The 11,039-nt window shown below is 49.7% G+C and overlaps 1 protein-coding gene across 1 annotated transcript in view; it reads left to right on the top strand.

Moving 5' to 3' along the window:
* Positions 1-6,535, top strand: part of PARS2 (prolyl-tRNA synthetase 2, mitochondrial (putative)) — a 6,981-nt gene extending 446 nt beyond the window's left edge. The window contains exon 2 of the mRNA XM_012722043.1: positions 3,272-6,535. Coding sequence (XP_012577497.1) covers positions 3,300-4,715 — 1,416 coding nt within the window. The 5' untranslated portion in view covers positions 3,272-3,299 and the 3' untranslated portion in view covers positions 4,716-6,535. The remainder of the gene's footprint in view (positions 1-3,271) is intronic.
* The last annotated feature ends 4,504 nt before the right edge of the window (positions 6,536-11,039 follow it).

Genomic DNA, 11,039 nt, shown 5'->3' with positions numbered 1-11,039 from the left:
GCGTGCTTCGTGGCCCTGTATAGGGTGGGAGCACCATCACGTGTATGCTAATCCTGGTCTCCTAGTGTTATAGGGCACCCCAAATCTGTTCCAAAACGGGGAGGGAGGGGCACCCCTGAAGCACCAAAACCTGCCTGCTCTAAGTGGGTTCTGCCATCTGCCGCAATAAGACAAAACATATAAAACTTCAATGAAAAAGAACTTTAATACAGTAAGTATACAATACGGAACACAAAGAATTTAACTTCTTAATCAAACACCTGAAGCTACCTGTACCCTCGTGGGCAAAAGTCCACCCAAAAGGGATTGGCCCAAAGCAAGGCCTGAAAGCCCACCACTAGACTAAAGCACCTTGTGGGCGGGACCCATGGAAAAGGGTCAGAATGTCCAGACAAACCTGGGAGGAAAAGAGCAAAATCAAAATCAATATAAACACTGCCATAGTCACCTCCCCACAGGTTTCTCATCCACATCTGCCTTAACCAGTCCAGGGTCAGGAAACAAGCCCGGTTTCTTCACCACATGCTTGCTGCTCCATGCAGCTTCCTTACCTCTCCGTCTTCTTCTCCATCCAGCTCATTCCCTTCTCTCTTCTCCTTTTTCTCTGCTCAGCTCCACCCTCCTTCTGGGTGGGGCAGGGAACCTGGAACTTCCCTTTTTCCTAGGGACCACCCTGTTACACTAGAACCAGTTTCACCACCCCCCCGCTCCCCCCCTCACACACCGTGCTCAAGTGAGGTCAGAAGTTACTCTTGCCTACCTACGGTGGTTGACGTGTCATGGTGGTCTTGGAAGGACTGTCGGGGATCACCTGGTGATGAAAAGCCGACCTTTCCACCTTATGCTGGGAAAACTAAGGTCCGGAGAGTGGAGTTATTTGACCAGTGGCCAGTTCTTAGAGCTCGGTCTGAAGTTGCATTGCAGTTTTCTGCAGCACGGTGCGTGACGGGAACTTCGTGGGGTCCGAGCATTCCGGGTCCGTCCCCTTGCTTTTCTCTTGAGTCGCTTGCCATGGTGACCTCTTCCGTGGGTTGGGCGTAATGATAGGAGCAAACACTATGTGGCACTTACAAGACCTGTGATTGTTGTGTTTTATGTATTTTTCTTGATTGGCTAGCAGGAAAAATGAGAGTCAAAGAAACTTGAAAATAAGTCTGTGCTGGAAGGTCAGGGTAGGTAATTTGTCAAACTGCTGAGTCTCCAGCTCCTCTTTGCTAGCGTCTGAGGTGCAGGGCATAGTTACTGCTTCTGAGGCTTGTCTTTGGGTAACTTGGAACATAGTTCATTACTTAGGAGCAGTATGTGTAAGCAGGGGGGATCATAGGATAGGCATTCATTTGCTGGGATGCCAGGGCAGACAGCTTAAGGCTCTTGTTTAAATTATCCAGATAATTATCTCTTTACCACCCTTTACTTAATTTACAGATGTATTTGATCAAAAAACATTGACATTAGAGAGTGTCCTGGGCCCTGGAATCTAAAAGTTATAGACAAACTGAGAACTTAAAATCTTATTAAAACTCCCAGTGCCTAGCACATAGCAGTTTCTCAAAAACATTTTTGAATTGTTATTCTAGTACAGTAGTCTATAAAGAGGTGTGTGCAGGGGAGCACAAAGCGAGGTGACTATTTGGAGGGATTGGAGAAGGCTTCTTGCAACAAGTGAATCTCAATGATAAATTAGTTGCTGGTGGGTTGGGGGAGGTGCTTGTTATTCCAGTAAAGACGAGCATCGTGGGGAATGTTGGGGGCTAATAGGAAAAGAAGAAGAAAAAAGTGTTAGGATCAAAAGATGAAGAGGTTTCGCTGCCATTCCAGGAAAATTACAGGGTGCCATTAGTGAGTTACAAGCAGGGGACTGATTAGCTATCTCTATAGCTAATGATATGACGAGCAGACAAGACAGGAGGCAAGAATCATTCCATTCATTGATAAATGTTTATTGAGTGTCCACTGTGTCCAGGCATCAGGCTGGACGCTGTGGATACAACTTGGAGTAAAATAAGCATGGTTACTGCTGCTTAGAGATTGCAGTCTAAATTAGGTAGGGGGGTGGGGAGTGGTTTTCACAGTGTGTCCCCAGGCCAGCAGCCTCAGCAACACCTGGGGGCTTGTTGGGAATGCAAGTTCTCTTCTGCATCCTGACCTACTGAAATTCTGGAGGGTAAGGCTCCATAATTTGTTTTCACAAGCCTTCCAGGTGATTCTGATGCTCGTATAAGTTAAAGGATCACTGGACTCCTGTAACGGAGCAAGCAGTTACTGAGGGTTAAATCAGGGTTGAGGCAGCAAGGACCAGGAGGAGGGTGGGCTTGAGAGAAATCCTGGAGACCTACTTGTTTTAGGAGCTGAAAGGTTTTCTGACTCAGGCCACCAGTCTGAGGTGGCACCTTGAGTAGGCGATGGAGCCAGGTGGGCCTTGCCTCCAGGGTCCGAGCTTTTCCACACAGCACCCCCAGGCCCCCCAAGTCTCTGGCAGTCCCTCCCAGCCCTCTTCACAATACAGGACACATGGGAAATGGTAATCTTTGTTCAGGCATGTGAAACGGTTGAAGCTGTTTCAGGTTGGAGGGGGCCCAGTGGGGAATTTGAGGAGGATAAGGGGGAACTACCTGGAGAGGCCAGCTTCTCAGAGCAGCCAGGGCTCAGCCTCTTAGCAGAGTGCATGCCCTTTAACTCAGGAGTTCTACTCCTGAAAATCCTACCCAAATATAAAACAAACCAAGTCTTCAGTTCTTTGTAGATTATGTGTAAAAGAGAAAACAGCCCTCTGGTAGAAGGGTCTTTTTTTTTTTTGATACCGTCAATCAGTGGACTGTTGTCCTGCTACTGGAAAAGGTGTGACCGCTTTGTAAAGCCATTGTCCTGCCCAGAGTCAGGTCCTGCCTGGCACCCTGAGCTGCCAGGATAGGTTCTAGCCACCCAGAATGCAAAACTGGAATAAGGTTGAAAAGTGAATGAACACAAGTTGTTATGTATCACTAGTGTCTGGGTCTTTCTCTAGAAGAGGTTTCTGTGAACAGAAACATGCCATAGGAGTTGAACTTACACTGAGGAGGCCTTACTATATTTTTAATAATGGGGAAATACTGCTTTTAAAGGGCAGAAGGCGGTAGAAGTAGAACTCTGATCTGCTGGGATGTTAAGAAATGAAAGGGTTTGCACCTGCAAACCAGTGGCTGCCGTAGAAGGCCATTGGAAACCAGGCAGAGCTGGCGCCCTCGTGGTGTGGAAACGCAGTTACACTTCTACGCAACTCATTTTTCTCCAGGCACAAGTGCTTCCCGTGCCAGGGTGACATGGAAGGACTGCTGACAAGATGCCGAGCACTGGCCCCCCACAGCCACCATCTCTCTGGGTACAAGCCCCTCAGATTTTACTGTTCCCCAAGCAGAGGGCGGCGCATGGTGCTGTCCCGTGTATTCCAGCCCCAGAACCTCCGGGAAGACCAGTGGCACTCCCTGGAGGGCAGATCTGGTGAGCTGACCTGTAAGAGTCAGAAGCTGATGCTGCGGGTGGGCTTGATCCACCCAGCCAGCCCCGGCTGTTACCACCTCCTGCCCTACACCGTCCGAGCCATGGAGAAGCTCGTGCGGGTGATAGACCAGGAGATGCAGGCCATCGGGGGTCAGAAGGTCAACATGCCCAGCCTCAGCCCGGCAGAGCTCTGGCAAGCCACCAGCCGGTGGGACTTGATGGGTAACGAACTGCTACGACTCAGAGACAGACACGGCAGGGAGTACTGCTTAGGACCGACTCATGAGGAAGCCGTCACAGCCCTGGTCGCCTCCCAGAAGAACCTGTCCTACAAGCAGCTTCCATTCCTGCTATACCAGGTAACGAGGAAGTTTCGGGATGAGCCCAGGCCCCGCTTTGGTCTTCTGCGCGGCCGAGAGTTTTACATGAAGGACATGTACACCTTCGATTCCTCCCCAGAGGCCGCCCGGCAGACCTATGGCTTGGTGTGTGATGCCTATGGCCGCCTGTTTGACAGGCTGGGGCTGCGATGCATCAAGGTCCAGGCGGATGTGGGCAGTATTGGGGGCACAATGTCTCATGAGTTCCAGCTCCCAGTGGATGTCGGAGAGGACCGGTTTGCAGTCTGCCCCAGCTGTAACTTCTCGGCCAACGTGGAGACGCTAGACATGTCACAGACGAACTGCCCTGTTTGCCAGGGACCTCTGACCGAAACCAAAGGCATTGAGGTGGGGCACACATTTTACCTGGGCACCAAGTACTCTTCCATTTTCAATGCTCAGTTCACTGACGTTCATGGCAAACAATCCCTGGCTGAAATGGGGTGCTATGGCTTGGGTGTGACTCGGATCTTGGCTGCTGCCATCGAAGTTTTCTCTACAGAAGACTGCGTCCGCTGGCCCAGCCTCCTGGCCCCTTACCACGTCTGCCTCATCCCCCCTAAGAAGGGCAGTAAGGAGGAGGCGGCGGCAGAGCTCACAGGGAACCTGTATGACCACCTCACCGAGGTGGTGCCGCAGCTGCGAGGGGAGGTCCTGCTGGACGACAGGACCCATCTGACCATTGGGAACAGACTGAAAGATGCTGACAAGCTTGGCTACCCGTATGTGGTCATTGCTGGCAAGAGGGCCTTGGAGGACCCTGCACGTTTTGAGGTTTGGTGCCAGAACACCGGTGAGGTAGTCTTCCTTACCAAAGAAGGAACCCTGGAATTGCTGAGCCAAGTGCAGGTAGTCTGAACCGCAGCGCCCAGGCCCAGCCCCACTCCCCTGCAGCTGTGGTGTTTATTTGAACAGCACCCAGCTCCATACTCCTTGGGGCTGGGCTCTCCAGAAATAGGGAAGCTTGTGGCAAGTGAGATGTGTTAGGGAATCAGTATTCACCTAGTATTTTGTTCAAACTACAGTTGCCCTTGAACACCAGTGGCATTACTTTGCTATGGCGGCCCTTTGGCGTCTGGGGAGGACACGTCCATCTCCATGGTTGTGTGAACCTATGATGTGGAGCCTACCTGTCCACGTGTCAGTGGACCCAGCAGTTCAAACCCATGTTCAAGAGTCAGCTGAATCTGTAGTTCCAGTCACTGACTGATCCTTCGGACTGGTTGAGCAGCAGTCTACCAGTCCTTTTATATTCCACTGTGGCCACTTCTGAGGAGGCAGGGAGCTCAGTTCCCTCGGCCTTCAGGTGAGTCACTTTGGTCCCAGTTGTTTCCCAGCGAGGATGGGAGTAACTGGCGGCCAAGGCCCTCCTGCTCCAGGGGCTCTTGCTGCATCCAGTCTAGAGAACAAGCCCACCAGCCTCCCCTCCCCAGACCTCGGTTTCCCCATCTGTGATATGTGAAAATAAACTACTTCTGAGTTTTTAAGCTGTCACTGGCCAGTTCCACGAGAGATTCGTGACAGGCAGATCTGCTTAGGACGTGGGCCCTCCACCATCCATGATACACAGAGATTTGATAAAATCCACTGGTGGCCAAAACCACCTCCAGAGAGCTGGCCCTGTTAGGCAGCTTAGCACTGAGGCCATGTTGTAGCCACTGAATAAAGTCAGACTGTTGGAATGAGCCTTACATGTGAACCTGAAACAGCGGTGACACCTGCCGTTTAACAGCACAGCATCTTCCTGTCTTGAGACTTTGTTCCTACTATGTCTGTACTACACTCAAAAGAAAATTGGGTGGTGTTTCCCCCAAGTAGCAGGGACAGCAGGCTTCAAATACCTGTCCTAGGTACACACACAGCTGGATCCTGGAGCTGTGAGAGCTTTCTCTCTGGGTTCTGGAAAATTGGGAGCAGATTCAAACTCCCACAGCAGTGCTTCCTGCTTTCATCATGCCAGGTCACCACTGGGAACATAGTTTGCCATGACATGTCCAAATCTAACAAGAATTAATCAAGGCCAAGCTCCTTGATTAATATCCCCTCCTGAAAACAGGCCTGGCAGTGCCTGGAAGTGGTTTTCCCCTGGCTCCCTAGCACCTTCCTGTTTGGCATTAATCTCTCAGCACCCACCCAGCACACGTGTGAGGCCGCGCACCTTGAGCCGATTCTTTAGGCTCTGCAGTTACCTTGACCAGTTGCTCCGCCTGCAGCCTGTTAACTCACGCTCAGGTCTCCTAATGTGTAGTTCCAGCCCTAGATTCACAGACCTGCCGCTGGACCCAGCCTTCAGGCCAGTAGATTTTGAGAGCAGACCTAGGTAAACTGACCTGTCAGGGCGCGTTGCCAGGTTCTGGGGTGTGGCCTGGGCATCAGGAATTTCCTGACTCCCTACATGATTCTAATGCCCAGAATCCACTGAGCTTCCAGTGTAAGGCAGCTGTCTCCTGAGCCTGTTTGTGCTTGGGCCTTCCTTTGAGTGGTTTCAGTTGTGTGTTATCAGACTGATGTTAGCTTTTCCAGCTATCTGGTCAGCTGCTAGGGCCTGCTGTGTGCCACTGTGCTGTGAGGCACTTTAATATCGTTTTCAGACTGAAGGTCAGTGCTGTTATTCAGAAACCTGTGACCATTTAAGCACAAGGATGCAAACCTACTAAATACTGGAGCTGGAATCTGAGGAGTGACTAAAACCTGTTCCTTTCTTATAGCATGAGACAAAAAGTGATTTCAATAAATCTTAACGGTTTGAGTCTGTATAGTCATTAGCTTAAAAGTAAATGAAAAACTAAAATCCGTGCAAATGGATGCTTTATATATATATATATGTAATATATATGTATGCATTTATATATTCCGTAAGTGTATTTATGGAAGGCTAGCCTGATGTAAGCACTTTTAGAATCTTGTTCTCTCTTAACAGTTAATTTTAAATTTCATAAATTTGCAAGTTGCAGCTTGATTCGAGGATGATAAAAACCTTGGACAGGAAGGTGCTTGAACCCTTTCCAGATGAGACCCAGACCCGGAGTGGGAATTAACCTGTCACATGTTATCTGCAAAACTCCCTGATGCAGGCCAGGTGCTATGGGACCTGAATTGGGCTGCCTCTGGTCTATCTTGTTGCATTAAGAGAGATCTGGCTGGACAGCTATGAGCTACAAAAAGCTCTGTGTATTTAAAGCCGGTACCTGACCTCTATTTTCCAAGGAAGACAAACCCAAGGAGTAATGTATGTGCCCAAGGTCAAGCTGAACTGAAACCTAGATACCTGGATTACTGAGCCAGTGTTTCTCCTAGTAGCCAGGGATAGTATAATTTGGTGGAAAGGATCAAAACCTCTGAGAGACTAATCCTAGATCAGCCACTCACCAGGGACGTGACCCAGGACAAAAGACCTGCCCTAGGTGGGCTCAGATTCTTCCTCAGTGCCTGGGCTGCCTGTCTACACGCACTTACATGAAACATTTAACCCTTAGTATGCACTTAGGAAACATTTTCCTACAGCAGGAAATCTCCCCCATGGGGGCTCAGCTTCCGCTATTAACTCATCTCCAGATCTGAATCTTAATTTTCTTGATGAGATGCATTACAACCTTCCTGGGGAACGCCATGAGTAAGAATTAAGTAATGCCTTTGGTTCATTTCCTAAGAGGAAAGACAGAACTACTCGAGCTACTCTCCTTCTAAACTTGCTAGTGTTACCTCTTGCTGTAAACTGAGGGTGGGGATGCTGGCAAAATAATAGGTACAGGCTGTATTATCATTGCTCATTCCTTTGGGAGATCTAGAAGTAACTAACTGGGAAATAGTTAGCAGAATTAATACTTGGGGACAAAGGCGGTGCATAACAAACCCATTGTGTAAATCAAGCTTAGAATGTAAATCAAGAGCTCCATGAATATTCTGTGTTTTAATGGAAGAAACACCTGCTGGGTTATCAGGGAAGGAGCTTTGCAGAATCTGTTGAAATTGTCATTTCTTTTAACTACTTGAGTGCCAGACCTCTTAGAGTGCCCACATCCATTTTAACACCAAGAAGGCAGAATGCTTTTAGGATGGATTATTGTGTCCAAGGGCACAAAGGTTTAGCTTCATAATTAGGAAACTGATTTGTTTTCTGTAATGTGCAAAATAGGGAAAGAAATATTTTTATGATACTGTGCCTACTTGGGGAGCATCTGGAACAGAAACAGGGTACTTAATTTTTTTTAAAGCTATTTAGGCATACAGAATGGAGATACAGGCCAGAGGTGCGGGGGTGGTGAGAGGGTTCACCAGAATCAGAGTGGGGAACAAATCAGGCGGACTGATGAAATACAGTCGAGGGGAGCAGCAGGTGAGATAGGAGGGGTCTGCTGTGCCACATGGATTACTTCTGGGGCGGGGATCGAACTCACACCAAAGCTGCCTCTAGCTTCACAGTGCTGTGCTTTAACCTGATGTGCCACCAGGAAGGGCCCACTTCACTTAATTTTAGAAACGATTTCATCATGATGATCCAGAGAAGGCACTATAGTCAGACTGCCTGGGCCACTTAGTAGCTTTCTGACCATGTATGTGCGAGAGACCGCATACAGGCTTCCTCCTGCGTAAAATGGGGGCAGCAGAGTCTGGCTCCCAGCATGTGCTTGGTAGTGGCCCCTGTCCATTGCGCACAGTAGGTGGGCGGGTAGTGTTATGTGGATCTGCAGAATGTGCTGGCGCCTCTGGGTCTCCATGGTCAGGCAGCTCCTCGGTGCAGGACTGGTGTTCACTACTCTTCAGGCAGCAACTCTCGGGGCTGCTAGTCGAACTTAGTTGCTCTTGGCTAGTTAAACATTAGGTTCAGGCGAGTGAGGCGGCAGCACTTACCAGTAAACGGTAACAACACACCCCCTTGTCAGAGCAGAACTCACTGTCCACCCTCACCCACCGGCAAGGGTGTCAGGTGCTGTGGGCTCTAGCAGGGGTTTCCACAGACTGAATTCTACCCAGGCAGACAGGCATTGCATGCCAGTGAGTCCGAGATAGACCATAATGATGGAATGAGCAGGCAAGGGTTGCTGGGTCTCTTGCCAACTCAAGGCAGGGGCTCAGTCTCGTGACCAATGTCTCCTAGAAGTTCAGGGTCTGTCTCCGCTTTTCACTGGCTTGTTAACCAGGCATCCACTCAGGGCCACTTGTCAGTAAAATGGTACCTCTCAAGGTACTGGGAGGATTAAGTGAGCCAATAAAGCCCCTAGACTACTGCCTAATATATCCTAAGTGCTCAATAGATGGCAGCTGTGGCTGCTGAGCCAGGACTGTGTTGGGGGACAAAGGAAATCATTGCGTACCTCTGGGTACTTTGAAGCTGGGAGATAATCAAACATTACAGAGACTCCTGTACGATCAGAAAGACCCACCATGACTGACTTGCCCATGCGGCTTCAGAAGCCAAGTTAAACAGCTAAGGCAGAGAGGGTCTCGGGGTGTGGGCGGGCATGTGAGGTGGGAAAAAGGGAAGGCCGGTTAGGGAGGTTATAGGGAAGACACAGTATAGCATGCAAATTTCAGTTCTGCCTTTCCCACTGAAGAGATAGGGAAATTAGATCTTATTGGCATACACCTTTGCAGACTCTTGCAAGCAAGAAGCTTTTTCAAAGGTAACCTCAGAGCCCCTCCTGTGGAATCCGCTAAAAAGACTTTTCTTCATCCCCCTGTAGCTTCACCCCCACTACCTGTGAAAGACGCCCGTTCCAGTCTCCTTTGCTGTTACTGTAAATGCTTCACCTTAAACAGGCTGTGTCTGAACAAATGCTTTTACATCTTGGACTTCATGCAGCATTTCCCAAACTCAGCATTATTGGAAATTTGGGTCAGATCATTCTTTCCTGTGAGCATTCTTGCGCACTCTTAAGATGGTGAGCAGCATCCCTGGCATCTACCCACTAGATGACAGCAGCAGCCCACCAAGCTGTGACAAGTGTTTACAGGGCCAGATGTCCTCTGGGGGCAAAGCTGCCTCGGCTGAGACTCACTGGTCCGGTGCTACCGGTCTCCATAGATGCAGCTCTGGTTATAATTTAAGTAGTTAAGAGCTAGTTATGGAATAGTTACATGCCAGGCACTGGACTGGAGACTGAGAAATGCTGTGAACACACCTCCAAAGTGGGTACAGTGAGGAGTTTTATAGCACGAGTGAGTCCCCCCTCTGCGAGTCAGCAGCTGCCAGGAGCCTAGCCCTGATCTAATAGTCTGCCATTCTGAGACCCTTTTCCTTCCTTCCCACTCCTGCCCTGCCCTAGCCGGAGGTGACAGGAAATGAAGAGAAAGCAGAAGAGCAGAAGCTGGCTGATGGCCTGCCTGGCCTGGCCTGGCCGGCCCCTGTGCAAGTGCTGCAGGCTGAGGATGGAGGTCACATAACCACTCAGGTACACACTTGCGAATGTATAACTTACTCTGATCCAGTATCTTCTCTCTATCCAGTGTCTGGAAAGAGAGCAGGTGACCAGGATGCTTTGTGGGCGAGGCACGCTGGCATCTGTCACCTGCTGTGTGGTGGCTACTTTAGGGAACCTGCAGTGCCCACTGGGCTGTTGCTGCCAGGCGCCTCACACACAGCACGGAGCTCCTAAAGTCTCCGGCCCAGAGAGACAGGCCTTGCTATGGCCAAAGCCAGGCTCAGTTTAGAGGCTGAACTACAGCTTCTGGCCCACGTAGGAACCTGCACCTGGGAGGAAAGCTGCATGGTTCTTTGTAAACAGGTCACAGCAAATTCCTTCAAAGACAATGAATCACACAACACAACCCTAAATTAGTCCATCTTAGGGACCGCAGCTGTTTTCAGTTTAATGATGTATTAGTTAGCCTTGCTATAGTAACAAACAATCCCCAAATCTCAGTGCTTATTACTACAACAAACATTTATTTCTCATTCATGTCACCATCAATGGCAGCAGGCCAGCTGCTTCAGCTCTGCGCCACGTCTTACCATTCTGGCACCCAGGCTGAAGGAACAGCCTGTTTGAGAAATATGCTCTCAGAGGGGGGACAGATACATAGCCTGGTGGGGGGAAGAGCACGCGCCTGCCACCTAGTGGCTCCTCCAACCCCCACTGGCCAGCCTGCTCACATTCCTCTGCATCCCAGCAGGGAAGGACATTCCTCCCTGGGGGCTGGATGGGACTGTGGGTCATCACGTGAGTATGGCCAAAGGCATGC

The sequence above is a fragment of the Condylura cristata genome, unplaced genomic scaffold, assembly GCF_000260355.1.
Source record: "Condylura cristata isolate star-nosed mole 26May11 unplaced genomic scaffold, ConCri1.0 scaffold00008, whole genome shotgun sequence".
Classification (NCBI taxonomy): domain Eukaryota; kingdom Metazoa; phylum Chordata; class Mammalia; order Eulipotyphla; family Talpidae; genus Condylura; species Condylura cristata.
This window is presented reverse-complemented; position numbering and strand designations above follow the sequence as displayed.